The sequence below is a fragment of the Trachemys scripta genome, chromosome 6, assembly GCF_013100865.1.
Source record: "Trachemys scripta elegans isolate TJP31775 chromosome 6, CAS_Tse_1.0, whole genome shotgun sequence".
In the NCBI taxonomy this organism is placed as follows: domain Eukaryota; kingdom Metazoa; phylum Chordata; order Testudines; family Emydidae; genus Trachemys; species Trachemys scripta.
The window spans coordinates 115,514,010-115,534,651 of NC_048303.1; the positions used below are offsets into that span (position 1 = coordinate 115,514,010).

The 20,642-nt window shown below is 42.0% G+C and overlaps 1 protein-coding gene across 1 annotated transcript in view; it reads right to left on the bottom strand.

The window, feature by feature from the left end:
• The window catches only part of SUSD1 (sushi domain containing 1), a 92,425-nt gene that overhangs the window by 41,222 nt on the left and 30,561 nt on the right, over window positions 1–20,642 (bottom strand). Inside the window, exons 6-12 of the mRNA XM_034774362.1 lie at window positions 18,718–18,897; window positions 17,002–17,181; window positions 11,332–11,511; window positions 3,292–3,386; window positions 1,590–1,776; window positions 459–553; window positions 57–243 (exon numbers count right to left, since the gene is read on the bottom strand). Of these exons, the coding sequence (XP_034630253.1) occupies window positions 57–243; window positions 459–553; window positions 1,590–1,776; window positions 3,292–3,386; window positions 11,332–11,511; window positions 17,002–17,181; window positions 18,718–18,897 (1,104 nt within the window). The remainder of the gene's footprint in view (window positions 1–56; window positions 244–458; window positions 554–1,589; window positions 1,777–3,291; window positions 3,387–11,331; window positions 11,512–17,001; window positions 17,182–18,717; window positions 18,898–20,642) is intronic.

Here is a 20,642-nt window from a genome sequence, read left to right on the forward strand (position 1 = left end):
GACAGACGGAAGAGTACAAGGAAACATGAGATAATGTCCAGGAGAACGGCACTTACCCGTTGCTGGGAGCATTATGGGGATTTGTAAAAGAACCTTGGTAGATGCCTCAGTGATAGTCACAGTGTAGTTTACATCCAGGTGTAGAGGCAAACACACCTCTGGGTTCTCTTCTTCAGTGGTGAAGTTAATCATCATTTCATGGGAGGATTTCACCAAGTATCCCTGTTGTGCCTGTATGTGAATCTATCACAGAAATAAACCAAACAAACTTTTAATAAGTTCTTCAAAAAAACTCAGGAGCCTCACACAGCTGTTTAAAAGTCAGGTCAAATGACTAACTTTTTTCACAGCAATTTTTTTTTTTTTAGGATTATTAAAACTTCCACTAAAATCTTTAATCCCAAACCTTACTTTTCTCTTCAGCTATTAATAAAAAGTACAGTACATGTCTCACTCACTAGGTAGGTTTCCTTCACCCCAATTCTTCCAGAATGTCTCTTCCATTTCAAACAGGTATCATTAAATACTGAAACATTGCTGAATCCTTCCTCTTCTACAGAACAGAAGAAAAGAAAAAAAGTCATAGCTTCTCAAAAAACATTGTCCTGACACCGAGGTACATTTCCTCCTTATTGCATTTAAAAGCTAACCCGATGTTCTTGTCATTTACAACTGATTATTTGCAGTAACGGTTAGAAGCTCCGCTGTGCTATGCACAGTACTAACACACAATACGAGAGCGCTCCGGCACTGAAGAGATAACAATCCAAACAGACAAGACAGATGAAGAACTGGAGGTGAAAGCGAGGCACTAAGAAGCAAAGTAACACGGTCACACAGCAGGTCAACAGCAGGGCTGGGAACAGAACCTAATCTGCAGGGTCCCAGACCTGTGCTCTCTCCGGTGGGCTACGTTGCCTCGGTAGTCTCTAAATGTTCCCCTCAGACCTGTATGGTGGATTTCAACTCTGATATTTTGCTCTGGTTTTATGCACTTATGTCTCACTATTAACAAAAGAAGAGCCAAGCACACAGAGAGAGAACAATGTTGGACCCAAACTACGCCCTGCTATTCAAAGTTATTTTTTTCCCTTTTTTTAAAAGATTTTAAGAAAATAATGTTTATACCAGAAAATATTTTCCAGTAGTATCATCCTCTGCATACGTATTTACATTCAATGTACTGTTGCCAATACAAAAACATGGCAAGTTTCATAAAACACACTACAGGCAATGTATTTCTGTACCCCTCGGATGGTGCCCAACAGTGGAAAACTGAAGTCCTGACCATGTATCTCCTGGTCCCTCCCACACAGCTTCCCTCCAGCAACTAATTGGCCTGACCATATCTCACGGTCTTTCCTTTCAAGGCCTGCTTGGCCTGACCATACTTTATGGTCCTTCATGCAGCTTCTCTCCAGCAACCACGTCATCTAGAGCTTTAAATCCAGTAAATACATTACTCCTCACAATGGCAATCCCTCACCCACTTGACCAGAGCCAGGATGAATCAGCCACATGAGCATATTTATTTGAGCTGCCTTCCCTTAACGCTAACAGCTAGGTAAATCAAACAGCATGACACTTACCAACTGTACTGATTGTTACAGTGACTGGTCTTGAGGGCTCAGGAGACAATACAGTGATGTTCACAGTGTAGTTAGTGCCTGCCTTTAGGTCTAGGCACAGCTCTGGACTTTCTTCCTCTGCCGTGAAGTTAAACGTTGCTTCATGAAAAAATGCCTTCTGATGCCATCTTCGCCCTTGTACATGAAACTTTTGAAGGAAAAGAAAGTCAAAAATTGAGTTCTATAGCACTCGCTGTGTATTTTATGAATGCGAGTATTGCAGTCAGCATGTGTGTTTTCAGTAACTCCATGCAACCACCAGCATATTCTCTCATTTTATCATCTATCACCTTACCCTATGCAATGCAAATCTCTACTCTATCAACAAGTCCCCTACTGTACTCATGGATTCAATTCTGTATTTGCAACTATATTCGTCTTGGCACATTGATTGCTTTTTTACTATATTCATCAATTTGCTCCTTATTTTCTGTTGCATTGACCATTGTGCTGCCCTGTTAACAGATTCTCTGCTATTTTAATTAAGTCATTGCTATATTCTCTATCATTTTCATACTGAAATGAACCTGCTGGCCTATTACCAGATATTGTGTTGACACACAGGGCAATATTCAGCCAGCAGGACTCTGGAGAAAGGGAGCCAGAGTCTATTTGGGAGCAGGAGCTAGAGGCAACAGCCTGGAGCGGACTGTGGAGAGAAGGCCAAGCAGTTTAGGGACTGACAGGTTGACAGCCGGCCTCAGAAGCAGCAGGTCACTGGTAAGGGGCCACCAGTGGTAGCAGTGGATGGTGGATAACCAGGAGTGGCCTGTGGGGATGGACCTGAGTAAGATTATAGGAGCTGGATAAAAGGACTGAACTCTGGCTGGGGGGATCTGCAGGCCAGTGCACGATTATCTCTGGCAAAGAGGCGACCTGGGGTGAATTTTCCTGGACTAGGCTTTAGGAGCACCAACTTGACGCTCGTGTATTGCACTGCCCTTAGGGGCTTGACTGAGACCTGTTGTATCTTACATTTGCCATCTTTTATTTGTATCTTAAAGCCAAGAGTAACTGCACTGTTTATTTATGGGGGGGAGGGAGGGAGAGAAGCACTTATAAGGCAAAAAATAAAGTGATCCTTTGTGATACACCACAGTCTCCAAGTGTTTACTGAAACCCACCAAAGGCTAATACCTGAAGCGCTTGGCGCACCTACGGCTCTTGCACTGAGTGTGTGGTATACCCAGAACACTACCAAACACCTCAGGGATTGGTGTGTCACAGCATTCAGAATGACTCCCTTCGTTGGTGTCCATTACAGTAAGTTTGTTGCCATATTAATTGATTTGCTGCTGCTTCGCAAGAGTCCTCCTGCTGCAAACATTTCAGTAACTTCACCAAATAATTACTGCCGTAACTCCCATCAAATAATTACGGATTTTGAAGGCCACACTTTCAAGGGGCACTCCACCTGGGCTCTAACACTGGAGCCACTCATTCTCTGCCTGTGGAGTTTCCACCCATCTGATCTCCTTTCATCACTGCATTCAAATGAGCACAAAAAGGACATTTTTTGGAAGGAGGAAAGGACGCAGACTGGGGACTAAGTGGGAGGAAGTCAGCAGAAAGCAGTGTGGAAAATACCATTTTCAGCCAAAGTGCCAATGTACCAAGGGACAGTCCTGCAATGGAGAAACCACGAACATCCTGTCTTGCTTACCAAATACACCATCTTCAAGTTGGTTTCTCTAGTGCTCCTTCTCCACTTCACACAGGTTTGATTAAATATAGACACATTTTCAATGGCTGCCTTCACTGTAGGGGGAGGAGGGAAAATGAAAGTCACGCTAGATAAACTGAAAAGATATAGAAATAACAAATAACTAAAGTTAACATATACTACATTTGGAACCTCAGCACATTAATTGCCAGGGTGTGTACTGAGGATATGGGAAACTAGCTCAGAAATATAAGCATTTGGGTAAAGAAAATCTCATCAAGAGTTGTAAGCACAGGGAAAAAAAGCAGGCTAGAAAAAGAAAAAGTTAAGTGAAATCAATCTCTGATAATCTACATAGAAAACCAAGGGATAAAAAGAACGATTAATGCAATTCACATTAATCAAGACATGTATTTAGGGCTAATATGTTCTTCCCCCATCCCTAGAGATGCATAGCCCTGAAACTGAGAGGTTGAGGGAGAAAAAGGTCCCATCCTAAACTCAGATTAGTTCTTTGCATGGGGATGCTGTGAAGGCCAAAAGGAGAACTGGATTTAAAAAAAAAAAAAGAAGAAGTTCATGGAGGCTAGGTCCATCAATGGCTATTAGTCAAGATGGTCAGGGAAACAACCCCATGCACTAAATGTCCCTAAGCCTCTGACTTCCAGATGCTGGGACTGGATTACAGGGAATGGATCACTCAAATTGCCCTGTTCTGTTCATTCCCTCTGAAACATCTGGAATCAGCCACTGTCAGAAGACAGGATACTGAGCTAGACAGACCACTGGTCTGACCTAGTATGGTCATTCTTAAGTTATGCTATAACTGAACCACACTTTGCTTAGGGCATCCAGCACTAAGTTCCACAGGTTAGTTATCCACCGTGTATCAAAGTGTTTCCTTTTAATTGTTTGCTGCCATTTCACAAAAATTAATTATTCTATTTAAAAACTGAAATTCCCTACATTTTAAAGATGCCAGGATGACAGCCCAGGAGCCAGTAGTCCTCTCTTTAAGCCACAGACTGGCCTGAGCATAGGAAAGCATGAGCAGCAGTAATGCAAGTTTCCCCACCAGTATACTCTCTCCCCCCAATAACTCGATGACTGAGATGGAACAGCAACTTAGTCTCCGTGCCTATTCAAGCTTTGGCCTCTCTGCTAAATTGCAGACAAACTTGCCATTCCATGCATTGCAAGGAGGATACCTATCCAAGCAGCAAATCTTGGTCACTACCACCCTCGACCAGGCTCAAACCAGTGACCTAGAGCTGAAAGATTCTGCATCCCATTACTACAGATGGTCCAGAATTGGACCCACTTATCTGAACATTCATTGCCCAACTCCTATCCCCAGATTTAGAGGTTCAGATAGACGGGTACTGAAATCCTAAATCCATACCTGGTTTTTGGTTTGACCAAGCAGTTCCCTGAGCCGTGCAGTCCCCCCAATACATTATTTTATAATTTTGTACGTCCCCTTGTTTCTTTCTTGTGCAAGAGCATAAACACAAGTGTCTGAATAGCCTTCATTATACCAATTTTTTATTTTTATATTCCTCTACGAAAGCTCCTCATCCATTCTCCTTTTCAGATTACATAATCCCTTCTTTTAAAATCTCTCCTTGTATAGACGTTACCGCTTTTGTCTGCTCTGAAAACACCCAACCCACTAGTCATGGTCATTTCTCTTTGTTGAGTGTTTTCTATTTGTGATGTCTTTTTTAGATAAGGTGACTGAAATTCTCTGAAAAACTAACCAAACATTAGGCCTTTTTATGCAGCTGTATTCAAGTATAATTTTATCCAAAAGATCATAACAATCCATAGAAAATCCAAGCCCTATTCTTATTCAGCAACAAATAACCAAATTGTATACGCTTTCAAAAGATAGTATTTTTCATCTCTTTCTCTTGAATACTGCAGGTGTTCTCTTAATGGCCATCTTGTTTATGTGCAACTGTACAGAACTGATGTTTAATCAGTGTAAGAAATATGCTATCCAGTACCATGCAATACCAAGACATCTACTCACTTGTCTAATGTATACTATGTATGTACTGTGATTAATAAACACAGCAGGCTGTATTATGTAAGTAAGGACTGAACATGTTTAATATCCACTTCAATTCAGACTCCCATATGAAATAGAAGTTGAAAGGAATTATTTCCTTTAGTTCAAGAAAAGGAACTTGAACTTGTCCTTAATGTAGAAAGCCACTGGATGACACTGTTGTTCCATAAAATTAAAGTTCAAAAGCAAAGCTGGTACTGTAAACCTCTTAATAACCATTGCATCCAGCCCAACATCCACCTCAAGTGGAAGATTTCGGAAAACTGGAGGTAAAGGGATGGGGACCGGGGCCAGGGCATGGAGGGAAGTACTGGTGGAGTCAGAGGTCATGAGAGAATATAGCAAGAGGGCAAAGAGGGGAAGTATCACAAAGGTTGGTAAAAGCCAGGGAAGGGAGCTGGTGGGAAGAGATGAGAGGGAGAAAAACAAAAAGAAAGAGAAAAATGACCTGAAGATGAAAATGGGAGCGGGAAGAAAAGAAATGGGGTGAGAACAAGAGAAACAAAGAAGGAAATGACTCTAAGGCTCGGATCTTATCTATTCATTTTCCAGCACTTTTTAAATTCTCTGGCAGAAAGAGGAACTTTCATGCCAAATATGATCAACCCAGGCATAGGTGCTGGAACTAGGGGTGCTGCTACACCCATGGGCGATGGATGGAGCCTCCAGCTCCGCCCCTTCCACCCACGCCCTCCTCACAGCCAGAGCCCCGCGCCTCCCGCCCCCCAGAGGAACCCCAGGCCAGACTGGCCGAAGCCCCGCGCCTCCCCTGCCCGGAGGAACCCAGGGCTGGCTGCAGCTGTGCCTGCCTCCCCTCCCCAGACCCACCCACTGCCCAGGGGAAAACCAAGCAGGTTCTGGGCGGCTGAGGAGGCGGCATGTGCTACTCAGCCACCCGGGACCTTGCATGGAGCATAATAAAGCAAAAAATTCACTGCCAAACCCCGCAACCGGGGGTCCGGTGGCTGCGGCAGCACCAGGGGAGCCAGAGCCTCCTCTGGCCTATTATACCCGCCACCCATGGCCGCACCCCCTGGCTTGAAGTGGTTTCCATCATATAGAGGGTTTACAGTTTGGTAAAATGGCTCTCAGCACCCCCCCACTACACGAACTGTTCTAGCCCCCATGAAACCATTGGAAAGGCTGAGTCTTCAGACAGATAACGGTCCACCATGGGTACATCAGCATTCTCTCCACTCGCCTGCTTTCAATTCAAACACTGCCTCCACCTACAGGGCAAGTACAGTGCCAGTGCACGCACCTCGGCTGCCATGCTCTAAGGCAGGGGTTCTCAATCTATGGGTTGGGACCCCAAAGTGGGTTGTGACCCAATTTTAATGGGGTCACCCAGGCTGGTGTCAGCCTTGCGCCCCAGCAAGTCTGAAGCCCAAGCCCCGCCGCCCAGGGCTTTGGCTCCCCGCCTGGGGTGGCAGGGCTCGGGTGGGCTTAGTCTTCGGTTCCCCCCTCCTGGAGTCGTGTAGTAATTTTTGTTGTCAGAAGGGGGTCACACTGCAATGAAGTTTGAGAACCGCTGCTCTAAGGGAACCACTTTTATAGCTCAAGGTAGTTCAGTTTCCCTGATCAATGCAATCCTTGATTTCTCTGTCTGCTAAGACCATCAATGACACTGCCAACTAGCGCCATTCGAAGCGACCAATCGTTTTGTGATGCAGAGAACTGTCTACCAGGAACATGCCTAAGCCGACCAGCTCCTTTCATATGTGTCACCAATCAGCCTTCAGATGGTAGCAACTTAGGGCCATGACTGACCTGAGCCAGACCGGAATCTGTGGCTTATCAGTAAAAGATTATGTAGCCCATTCCAGTCAGAAACACCTGCATAAAACAAACTCCACTTCCATTACATTCCCTTCTAAAAGTAGCTAAAAACATCCATACACTAAATTCATAAAATGCATAAAAACAGCTTTCCCTCAGCCACTTCCACAGATTCACAGGATTTAGAACAGAGAGGAAAAACAAATACTTTCTTCCCCTTTTCTTCTGTTTTGCTTTTTTCATTGTAGCAACATCTGCAAATGATAGGCAACAGATGCTATCTGCTACTACCTTGTAGTACACACACGTTCAAGGAAGATCATCAGAATTACAAAAAACAGTGTTTCAATGATAGCGTCTATCCAAGCTTTTCTAGTGCACTTATTACCATAGAACCTAGACACTTTCTTCTCCATAGTTCTCTCCTCTTTTTTGGGGGGGGGAGGGTGTTTATGGACAGGATTTATTTGACAAGGATACATCGTATCTATTCTCCATAACTTTTTATAGTATATTATGAGAAGTGTTTATGAGCATTTCATGTTTAATTAATTATTGCTTATAAAGTTTCAACAGAACCCTAACTATGAAGCTACAAGGGGACTTCCACAATTCAGCTGAACTTCCTCCTCCACAAACTAAATGTGCAGACAGCTCACAGAAAAATTGCAAAGTTATAGGTAGAGACAATCATGCAGGAAGGAACCGAGGGAGAGCTGATGATTTACTACTTCCTTTGGTCTAAAAATGTTACCAGGATACAATAGGGGCAAAGTAATTCATATGCTGGAGCAAAGTGACCAAAAACAGGAGTAGGAGATGCAGTTGTGATCATGTTCACAATGGAAAGATATATTAATCATACAAAAAGCAATGGCGTCAGAATGGACTGGATTAGGTGGGCTGGAACTGCATGGCCTACCATGCATGGCCTCCCCGCATCTGAAAGAGATTTCTGACATTATGAATTGATATCTGCAATCAGAAATTCTGTAATTATTAACTTGGTTTCAAATATAAAAAGCTAAAGTAGACTGCTGAACAAAAATATAGACTGTTTTGTTTCTTGTTGTAGTTGGATCCTATCTCGTTGATCTAAGAAACAATGGCTCCCATAAACGCAGATTCCACCTGTGATTTTCCAGGCCACTAAAGAAGTTATCAAATTATCAGCTGTCTGGATTTAATGTTTCACATTAACCCTTTATGAGAACTTGGACCAATCAGATCCTTTTAATCTCTCACTATTATTATTCTAATTGTTTGATGGGGGTCTGATTCCTGAGAAAACTGGGGCTGTGGAATCGGTGCCCTCAGATTCGAGCAACACTTTTTCTAATTAGATTCCGTACTAATGAGGATGAATTATTTATACACAGCTGGGACTAAAAATTAGGTGTGAAGCAAGAGGTTCACAGAAGAAATCTGAATAGGAATATGGAAAACTAACCCCTTCGTTGTGGGTTAGAAACCACTGACGACAGCCTTGCAAAATTGTCATGAAAATAGACCACATTTACACACCAGCCCTTTGCTATAATGACAGATGCAAACATACAAGTGATGATATTTTACTCAGTCTTTAAAACGTAACTCACCCTGTGACCTGGAATAGACATTGCATTGCCTATGTAAGAGCTAACTATTATCATTATCATTATTATTATTAACATTCTGATAAGATTTTATTTTTAGTGGAAACGTCACTTAGATTTTGTTTTCTCTGGATAAAGACAAGTAAATTGATTAGATGGGAGGAATCCATAATTTTTGGATTTATCCAAATATCAAATAGTAATTATCAGTACCAGCCTAAGTCCCGTCAAAGCTGCATGGCCATGCAGCAGGCTATCAAGGGCCGCGCAGACAGGGAGAGGTGCTCCTCCCCTGGCCCAGCCCAGCCAGAGCTGCCGCAGCTGGGGAGAGGCACCCCTCCCTCGGCCCGACACAGCCTAGCCCTGCCGCGGCTGTGGAGAGGCGCCCCTCCTCCGAGCTGCTGTGGCGAGAGAGAGCTGGAGGGAATCCTCTCTCCCCACCGCGGCCCCAGGGCAGCCTGCACCCCAAACCCCTCATCCCGAACCCCACCCCAGAGCCCCCACCCCCAGCTGGAGCCCTCACCCCCCCCACACTTTAACCCTCTGCCCCAGCCCTGAGCCCTCTCCCACACCCCGAACCTGTCATCCCCAGTCCCACCTCAGAGCCTTCACCCCCAGCCAGAGCCCTCACCCCCCCACACACCCCAACTCTCTGCCCCAGCCCTGAGCCCCCTCCCTCACGCCGAACCCCTCGGCCCCACCCCCACCACACATCACCTCCATATTGGTGCACATACACAAAATGCATTCTGCACATGGATGTAAAAAAATTAGAGGGAACACTGGTACCAGCAGATACCAAATATGGTCTCTGGATACTGATAACTGTCTAGGAGAGAGATGCAGGAGTTCTCTGGGACCAGGGTGAAGGGAGACAGCCAGAGCAGAAAGCGTTATGGGGGAGTGTGTTGGGGGTGTCTTGGTATTGTGACCAGGGTTGCAGAAAGGATAAGGTATCATACCCGGTCTCTGATGAGCAAGTGACAGGAAGCAAAGGTGAAAGTAGCACTGTGAAGCCCAGCTGAAAGTCAGAGCAGGGTGAATGTGTATCAGGAGAGGATGTCCAGGGAGACTGGAAATGAAGTATGCTGTATGACTTAAACATGGTGGTACATTTCTAACACACATACACAGTGTGAATGAAAATGCTTTTTACTCTGTTATTCCTTCTTGCCCTTTTACTTTATAATATTTGACATCATTCAACGAAAGAGAAAAACAAAGCATTTTAAGTTTCCATTTAAAATATCCAATGGGCCCTTTCTCCACCCTTCACAAAAGATACATTTTTAGGGCCCTTCATTTTCAGTTTTTATTTTATTTCATTTTTCCCGGGAATTTATCAGTGTTTATTACCACAACAACAAAAACAGGTGAAAATCAGTGCAAATAACTATTAATAATTTTTCTGGCTATCTATCGGGGTTTATTTTGGTGAACAGAAAGAAAGGAGAAAAAAGTATTTAGTAGATTAATGCTTTGACTTTCGTTCATCAATGTGGCTTGCTGCAGAACTAAAACAGAACTCAAAACACAATGCCACCTCTGACTTTAAGAAAACAATAGATCTCTAATCCCCAAATAAAGCTTTTCATTTGAATAAACAGTTTACTGTTGTAGACTTAGAACTATTAGCCTTTAAATATTTACATTTAATAATTGGGCCCCACCATTTGCACTGCATTGTTATATTTGCATACACTCAACTTCATCCCTTTCTCCTGTTTATGTTTTTTAAAAACTTTCGAATACTTCCTTGTGTTCTGAAACGTATTCTGATACAGATTTTCATTTTCTTCCTATTTTAGTTTGTCAAATCTTTAAACCATTATCTGCTAACAGCTTGAAATGTGTATGTGGTGGGCATGAGATTCATCAGTACATTCAGATGCACACGCACTTCAGTGCTTGCGTGCAGGCCTGTTTGTTTATTGTGTGTATCTTCTAGACTAATACATAGTCTGACTTCAATAGGCAGCTTTGCATATACACAGACTAATGTATTATTGTTGTACATGTATCTCATGCAATGTATTGTATTTTCCTAATAAAACAAGTGATTTTTTTATATATTTGAATGATACCGAAGTAGAGTGAAAATCAGAAAAAACAATACTATTTTTTGTAAAACCCGGAATTTTTTTGGCAAAAAAGGTTTAAACTGAAAATGAAGGGGCTTATACATTTTATAGTGTCAATAACACTACTTTATATGCATTATTATCCTGTACCATTTTCTTGTATGGTTCAAAGTGATGCATCTGTAGTATGCAAGTCTGGCTCAATACACTTTCTGTCCTACCTTATAGCAGCTAGAGTGCAACACAAGAATCTGTAGAACCCTCTCAACAAGAAGAAAACAGATTGGGGAGGGTGTTATTTCACTCTTTTCCACCTTGTTAAAAATAAACCTTTATAAGTCTTTCCAAACTACTGTATGTCATATTCTGGGCCCACAAACAGTAATTTAGATCTGAGGAAAGGCGGAAGAAAGATTTTCCACAGAATAAAGCTCAGGTTTGTTACTTTCTTCTCCTTCTTTTGTACTAAATAAAAATAAAGTTCTGATTCTTAGAGTAGCTCACACTCTACCTGTGCATGTTAAAGTGCTTTTTACCCAAACACCTTCTTCTGTGCAAACTGAAATATTGTTTCCTCCAGCATATTCAAATCCTTTCTGACATGAATACTGCACCACACTTCCAAGACTCAAACTGGGATTCCACAATAGCTCAGCATGTTGTATTGGTGGAGGAATGCCACAATCTACTTCTGTAATGAAAAACAACAGGAAGTTAACGTGTTCATATTCCTTGGAAAAGAAGCCATTTTCAAATAAGTTACTCTACACTAACTTGTGACAAATTTACATTTAATTAAGGGTGATGCTCTTTTCAAAAAGGAGATGTAAGGTCCAAGTGCAATTGTGTGCCTACATTTGCATATGCAGCATGACACAATGCACATGCAAATGGCTGATTTGTCATCTGCCCTCTATCAGTGGAATTGTGCATGTATCTAGAAGGACCAGAATGGACTGACTACACCCAGTGAAAAAGGAGACGCCCAAAGGATCACACCCTCAGAGTCAATGTAAAGCCAGCTATCGGCAGAAGCTTCTCGCTCTGGCCTAATCCTGAGAGATGCTTAGCACCAATGACTCTGAATAATGTCAATTATTTTAACAGAGTTTTTGTATTTAATTACATCTCTCATTCAATTTAAATTTTTTTGGTACCAGGGATTTCAGCAGACTGACAATGCAAATTAAGGGAGTTTCACTGCAATTGCAACAAGAAAAATGGGGGAATGTGGTTATTTATCAAAGAGCATAGTCTCAAAGGGTATTTCTTAACCTCCCTCTCAGTTCTAATTAGGTTAGTCATTTCATGAAGTTCACTTACCCTTAAGGCAGTTGAAAATGGAAAGAAATAATAGAAATTTTGTAGCTGTGCATGGATTTTTCCTCATTTTAATGGGAATTATTAATTACATGGAACCTTAAGATCATATTCATCTGAAAGGCATCATTACTGAAACAGACATTTCGTTTCCTCTGAAAGTCATCAGTTACCTCAAAGGAGTGTTAAAATATATTTTTAAGCTTTGCATTGCTTTTTTTCCCTAGCTCAGCCAACGCTATCAGAGCTGTTTCTTTAAAATTTCTCCATTATTCGAATTATCCTTGTGCATTCCAGAGAAAGGCTTTTTTATTTTAAACTCTCTGGGACAACTACTGGGGCTAACTTCTGCACTTTTGCCTCCCATTGAAAACTCATCGACCATCTTGCCTGAGAGTGGACTACAGATTCAAGCCCCTTTGTTGTGGATGATCACAGTTAAGATCTTGATTCTGCAAACATGTATACACCTCATTAATTTTACACATCGTGAGTAGTCGTATTTGTGACGTTGCACTCCATATGATTTTATGAAAATATGCTAATGAGTGTGAATATAATGTAACTGGAATATGCTTTATGCAAAAGGTCTTTTGTAAGGTATCATTACAAAGCTTATAATCTACTGAGTGTGTTCATCCAATTTGAATAAATGTATCATTCTTGTATCTGGAACTAGAAATATGAAATATAACTCTGAGGTCCTATTAGAATTATGCAAAGTGTGGGCCATTAATGGTGGTTTGGAATCTTGTTGGCTCCCATTAACCAGAACAATTGACTGTAGATGGCTCTGTTTACTTGCAAGCCTTCCTGTGAGTCAGGCCAGGAAGAATGAAGGCTTGGGGTCTCACAGGACATGTGACCATGTCACCTGGTACTGGAATCCATCTTAAACCTGGTGCTTTTCCATTTAGAAGGAGGGGTGGGGACCCAGAGAGACAAAGATTCCTGCCTTGTGCCAAAGCTATAAAAGGGGGTGGAACAGAACAAAGGGGGCTGCAGTCATGAGAAATCCCCCAGCTACCACCTGAGCTGGAACAAGGACTGCACCAGGGGAAAGGATTGGGCCCAGACTATAAAGGAGTCTAGTCTGTGAAAGAAGCTTATTGGAACAGCTCTGAGGGTGAGATTTTATCTGTAATTAGGCTTAGACTTGCAAGTTTTTGTTTTATTTTGCTTGGTAATTTACTTTGTTCTGTCTGTTATTACTTGGAACCACTTAAATCCTACTTTTTATATTTAATAAAATCACTTTTTACTTATTAATTAATCCAAAGCAAGTAATTAATACCCAGCGGAGCAAACAGCTGTGCATATCTCTCTATCAGTATTATAGAGGGTGAACCATTTATGAGTTTACCCTGTATAAGCTTTATACAGAGTAAAACGGATTTGGACCCTATTGGGAACTGGGTGTCTGGGTGTTAGAGACAGGAGGATTTTCCAAGCCATTTTCTGTTAAGTCTGCAGCTTGTGGGGGACATGGTTCAGAGCTGGGTCTGTGTTTGCAGCAGGTTAGTGTGTCTGGCTCAACAAGGCAAGGTACTGAAGTCCCAAGCTGGAAGGGAGAACTGGCTCAGAGGTAGTCTCAGCGCCATCAGGTGACAGTCCCAAGGGGGTCTTTGTGACCCAACCCATCACAGTATTGACTTCAATGCAACTAGCCAAAGTGTGTAAAATTAAGCAAGTATGTATATCTCTGCAGGATAGAGGCCTGTGAAGCTGTAGCAGTCCCAGACACGTTTCCAGTCTTTAGGGAAAACATGCTGACATTATAAGGTAGAAGAACATCATCTGCAACAGACAGCAAATAATGATGTACAATCTGAGAGAGGATTTGTGACACCTCTACCCCAACGGCACAAACGAGTGCAATGTTCAATACAAAAACTGAAGTCTAAAACATCTGTTAATCTTGCACTATATTACTACAAAGGCAGTCTCTAAATCTAGATGATGACGTTGATTATAAGCATCTCTTTTTGAGGCTAATTCTTTGATAGAGAAAATCCCTTCAGGCTGAAACTTGGCACAAAGGGTCTAGAAGTCTGTTGTGGCTTTTAGTTACGAGTGTACAAAACAGGTTGTGATTCTACTGCCTTTAATCTTCTGGGGGTAAAGATGGCAGGATCAGGCCCATACAAAAGGTCTTCTGATCTTCTATATCGGGGTAGGCAACCTATGGCATGCGTGCCAAAGGCGGCACGCGAGCTGATTTTCAGTGGCACTGTCATAACTATAAAGGGAAGGGTAACAGCCCTCCTGTGTACCATACTATAATCCCTCCTGGCCAGAGACACCAAAATCCTTTTACCTGTAAAGGGTTAAGAAGCTCAGGTAACCTGATACTTGACCCAAAGGTCCAATAAGGGGACAAGATACTTTAAAATCTTGGGGGGGGGGGGGAAGGCTTTTGTTTGTGCTCTTTGTTTTGGTGGTTGTTCGCTCTTGGGACTGAGAGGGACCAGACATCAATCCATGCTCTCCAAATCTTTCTGAACAAGTCTCTCATATTTCAAACTTGAAAGTAAACAGCCAGGCAAGGTGTGTTAGTTTTATCTTTGTTTTCTCAACTTCTAAATGTACCTTTTGCTAGAGTGTTTATCTCTGTTTGCTGTAACTTTGAACCTAAGGCTAGAGGGGTTCCTCTGGGCTCTAAGTTTGATTACCCTGTAAAGTTATTTTCCATCCTGATTTTACAGAGATGATTTTTACCTTTCTTTCTTTAATTAAAAGCCTTCTTTTTAAGAACCTGATTGATTTTTCCTTGTTCTAAGATCCAAGGGGATTGATCTGGACTCACTAGGAATTGGTGGGGGGAAAAAGAAGGGAGGGGAATGATTAATTCCTCCTTGTTTTAAGATCCAAGGGGTTTTGGATCAGTGTTCACCAGGGAATTGGTGGAAGTGTCTCTCAAGGCTACCCAGGGAAGGGACTTAGCACATTGGGAGTGGTGGCAGCAAAAGCAGATCTAAGCTGGTAGAGAAGCTTAGAGGTTTTCATGCAGGTCCCTACATCTGTACTCTAAAGTTCAGAGTGGGGAAGGAACCTTGACAGGCACTCACACTGCCCGAGTCCTGGCCACCGGTCCGGGGGACTCTGCATTTTAATTTAATTTTAAATGAAGCTTCTTAAACATTTTAAAAACCTTATTTATTTTACATGCAACAATAGTTTAGTTATATATTATAGATTTATAGGAAGAGACCTTCTAAAAACGTTAAAATGTATTACCGGCAAGCAAAACCTTAAATTAGAGTGAATAAATGAAGACTGGGCACACCACTTCTGAAAGGTTGCCGACCCCTGTTCTATATGCTAAAAAAAAATTCCTTGGCTTTTAAAATAAAATTTTGCAGGTCATAAATTCATTATGCAGACTCGGTAGTTATGCCAATTTCTTTTTAAAATGAAAAATGAAACAAACATGAAGGTAAAGGAAGAATGTGGCCATAACATCTTGCTGCAAGTTAGCCTGGTGCTTACATTTTTTAGAACTGCCATGTGTGCATCATGTAAGCCTGACATCCCAACATGTTGTGGATTAACCCCTACAAAGTAAACGAAAACAGGCTTTTTTTGGCTTTCCCCCTATCCTAGTTTCAGGACACAAGTTTTACTCCTGAGGGCATTCTGCGCCAAAAAATTAAAAATTCTGCACACAATATTTTAAAATTCTGCAAAATTCTGCACATTTTATTTGTCAAATAAATGTGGAGGCTCCAGTATGACATTGGGGAGCACAGGCCACTGGCTGCACAGAGGTGGGAGATCACTGTGCAGCTCCCCCCTTCCCCACCCCGGACTCAGCGGTGAGGCTGCAGCCAACTCTGACACAGCACAAGGACCGCGCCTGCCCCCAAAACACCCCAGAGCCCTGCACCTCCATACTGGGTGCACCAGGTATAGGCAGGCAGGCTCAGCAAGGCAGGATCCAAGTGTGGAGGCGATCCAGGTGTGGGTTGAGAGGGTTCTGTCTGGGGCAATCTGGGTGCGGGCAGCTGAGTGGGGGATCCGGATGTGGGGGTGATCCAGATGCACAGGCACTTGTTGGGGGGGTGGGACTGGGTGCAATGGTAATGGGACTCTACAAGAGGGTCCAGGTGAAGTTGGTTGGGGTTCGCGGGGAGGGGAGTCTGGGTGTGAGGGGGATAGGGCTCAGGAGGGGAGTCCAGATGCTGGGAGACTGGGACTCAGTGAGGTGGGGATCCAGGTGGCTCGTTGGGGTGGCCCAGATGCAGGGGCAGTGGGGCTTGTTGGGGGGGGGGGGTTTTGGGGGGGGGGGGAGGAGGGAGTGAGGCTCAGCAGGAGGTTCTGGGTATGAAGGGGTCTGGATGCATGAGGGTTGTGTGGACAGGGGAGCAGCTCTCTGTACAGTGATCCTTCCCACTGCAGCTGAGGAGCAATGGCTGCAGGAATCCGGGGGGGGGGGGGGGAGTTTGCAGAACTTCCTGCAGCCGGAGGAGAAATCTGGGGGTGGGTCTGACCCAGCCCCGGATGTCATGCAGGGGAAGAGGAAGTCCTGTCCTCCTCAACCCAGCCCGGACTACCAGCTGAGCCCAGCGCAAGGTAGCCAGGTCTTTCCCAGTCCCGCCTCCCATCCCACAGTGATTTACTTCTCTGCCAGCTGCCCTGGGCACCTGAAACATACTGCTGGGGAGAGTCGCGTGACCTCTCTTGTGGCTTCCCTTTGCTTCCCCGTCGGAAAGTCATTTTTCTGTGGGGAAGCAAAGAAATCTGCGGGGGACATAAATTCTGCACATGCGCAGTGGTGCGGAATTTCCCCAAGAGTAAAGTTTGAAGCTGAATTAAAAACACATCTACAATTAAAAGGCAGAGGATTTCATTACACTCCTACCTTTACATATTAGAGCTGGAATTTCCCAGGATCCATTATAAGTACAATGTGACGTATTCCTCCCATTTATGCTGCGGAATCCCTTTTTACATTGGTAGTGCACTGCACTCCCCAGCTGGGAAATGTTGTTCCAAATCATGTCTGCGTTGGGGATTGAAGGAGGTCTGCCACAATCTGTTACTGAAAAAGATCAAAAACAATTTTCATGAAAAAATGTTTGCTAGTCAGTGTTAAGAAATTAGTTAATGTAGTCACTGAAAGTGAACCCTTAGGAGCATGTGAAATATAAAATCCATTAGGAAAGACAAAACCTAACTATAAAAATGACATTATGGGATTCTTCTCAAGGACTCCTTTTAATCAAAAAACAACATCTTTTTATTTCCAAGCAACTAATTGCCAGCCTTGCACATTCAGCTTTGGATCTGAAAGTCAACCTGGGTTCTTTCCTTCTGGTTCATCACCACAAACAGTACAAATTCTGCACGTCGCCGTCTTCCTTTGCAACATGACCGTGCAATTGAAACCTCATGAACAAGTCTGTTGATATGTGAACCAAAAAAGAATCCAGTTCCTTGTCCCACAGCTGTTTTGGTTCTGAAGTCACACCCAGAGCAAAAAGTAGTAAAACAAAAAATTATTTTTGTTGTTAATGTCAGCAGATACGGACTTGGGGATATTCAGAAGAAAGATCTGTTTAGGCATAAAATTCCATTATTAGTAGGGTTGGAAGGATTAGATTTGTACTGGTAAATGTCAGTAAACATCAATTTCACTGTACACACACAAACCAAAGAAAAACATTTCCATCAATAATGACTGAAATTCAAAGATAGACAAAGTAAGAAAAATGCCACTTGAGAACTTCTTAAGAGTCAGAATCCAGGGATTCAGACTTTTGAATTAGGTTTGTTACAAATAGACTAGAGCAGTGACTCTCAACCTTTCCAGACTACTGTACCCCTTTCAGGAGTCTGATTTGTCTTGTGTACCCCAAGTTTCACCTCACTTAAAAACTACTTACTTACAAAACCAGATATAGAAATACAAAAGTGTTCACAGCACACTATTACTGAAAAATTGCTTACTTTCTCATTTTTATCATGTAATTATAAAATAAATCAACTGGAATGTAAATATTGTAGTTACATTTCAGTGTACAGTATATAGATCAGTATAAACCAGTCATTGTCAATATGAAATTTTAGTTTGTACTAACTTTGCTAGTGCTCTTTATGTAGCCTGTTGTAAAACTAGGCAAATATCTAAATGAGTTGATGTACCTCTGGAAGACCTCTGCATACCCCCAGGGGTACATGTACCCTTGATTGAGAACCATTGGACTAGAGAACAAATAGTAAGAACAGGTATGATTTGTTGATTTAAGGATATTTACTTTGTATATTTTGACATGTGATATTAATAATTTATGTTTTAACAGTGTACAAAATCTTTAACTTTTTGAATCTCAACATCTGTCATTAAATAATCGTCTGGCCCTCCCATAATTTCAAACAGTCATGAACATTTAAATCAATTACAATCTAAAAAAAACCCAAAACACTTAAAAATCATCATTGACATTATCTGTCAATATTAACTGAATTCTGCCAAGCCTAATTATTAGTCACTTTTCAGAATAAAATCATACTTTAAGAAACTCTTCTTTGAATTTCACATGAAGAGTCTTTAAATCTGAGGGAAAAACATATTTACCTTCACATACACCTGTGATATTTTCCCATTTCTGAATTATTGTGCATTGTGAAAAATTCTTCTCTCCACTAAAATGAAACCCTTTACTACATTTATAATACACCATGCTTCCTAGAGTTGTGGAGTTGTCCCAGATCATTTCTGTGTGTGGAATCCACAAAGGTCTGCCACAGTCTATTTCTGGGGGGGAAAAAGAGAGAAGTAAAATTGACAATGGAAACAAGCCAAGACACGTCACAGGGTTTAACGAAGAGATACTAAATGTTATCATTATTATTAGGGCTATCGATTAATCACAGTTAACTCACGTGATTAAGTCAAAAAATGTATCACAATTAATCACACTGTTAAACAATAGAGTACCAGCTGAAACTTATTAAATATTTTTGGATGTTTTTCTACATTTTCAAATATATTGATTTCTTTTATAACACAGAATACAAAGTGTACAGTGCTCACTTTATATTATTATTTTTATGACAAATATTTGCACTGTAAAAATGATAAACAAAAGAAATAGTATTTTTCAATTCACCTTATATAAGTACTGTAGTGCAATCTCTATCGTGAAAATGCAACTTACAAATGTAGATTTTTTTTGGTTACATAACTGCACTCAAAAACAAAGCAATGTAAAATTTTAGAGCCTATAAGTCCACTCAGTCCTACTTCTTGTTCAGTCAATCGCTAAGACAAACAAGTTTGTTTATATTTGCAGGAGATAATGCTGCCTGCTTCTTATTTACAATGTCACCTGAAAGTGAGAACAGGCATTTGCAGGGCACTTTTGTAGCTGGCATTGCAAGGTATTTACATACCAGATAAGCTAAACATTCGTATGCCCTTTCATGCTTCGGCCACCATTCCGGATGACATGCTTCCATGCTGATGATGCTCATTAAAAAAAGAATGCATTCATTAAATTTGTGACTGAACTCCTTGGGGGAGAATTGTATGTCTCCTGTTCTGTTTTACCTGCATTTCATGTTATAGCAGTCTCAGATGATGACCCAGCACATGTTTGTTTTAAGAACAGTTTCACAGCCATAGGCGCCGACTCCGTGGGTGCTCCGGGGCTGGAGTACCTACGGGGAAAAATTAGTGGGTGCTCAGCACTAACCATCAGCCAAGCTCCCCTCACCCCCCGCTGTCCCCCACCTAGGGTGACCAGACGTCCCGATAATATCAGGAGCGTCCCGATATTTCAGGACCTGTCCCGCATCCTGACCGATCTTTGGTTGGGACGCAATTTGTCCCAATATCCGCCGGCAGGACTGACTCGGTGTGGAACATGCTTTCAGAAGTCTTAAAAGAGCAACACTCAGATGCAGAAACTACAGAACCCAAACCAACAAAAAAAGAAAATCAACCTTCTGCTGATGTCTTTTGACTCAGATGATGAAAATGAACATGCGTCGGTCCACGCTGTTTTGGATTGTTATCAAGCAGAACCTGTCATTGGCATGAACGCACGTCCTCTGGAATGGTTGTTGAAGCATGAAGGGACATATGAATCTTTAGCGCATCTGACACGTAAATATCTTGCGATGGTGGCTACAACAGTGCAATGCGAACACCTGTTCTCACTTTCAGGTGACATTGTAAACAAGAAGCGGGCAGCATTATCTCCTTCAAATTGTAACCAAACTTGTTTCTCTGAGTGACTGGCTGACCAAGATGTAGATATGAGTGGAAATGTAGGTTCTAAAGTTTTACATTGTTTTATTTTGAATGCAGTTATTTTTTGTACATAATTCTACCTTCATAAATTCAACTTTCATGATAAAGAGATTGCACTACAGTACTTGTATTAGGTAAACTGAAAAATACTATTTCTTTTGTTTTTTACAGTGCAAATATTTGTAATCAAAAATAAATATAAAATGAGCACTTACACTTCGTATTCTGAGTTTTAATTGAAATCA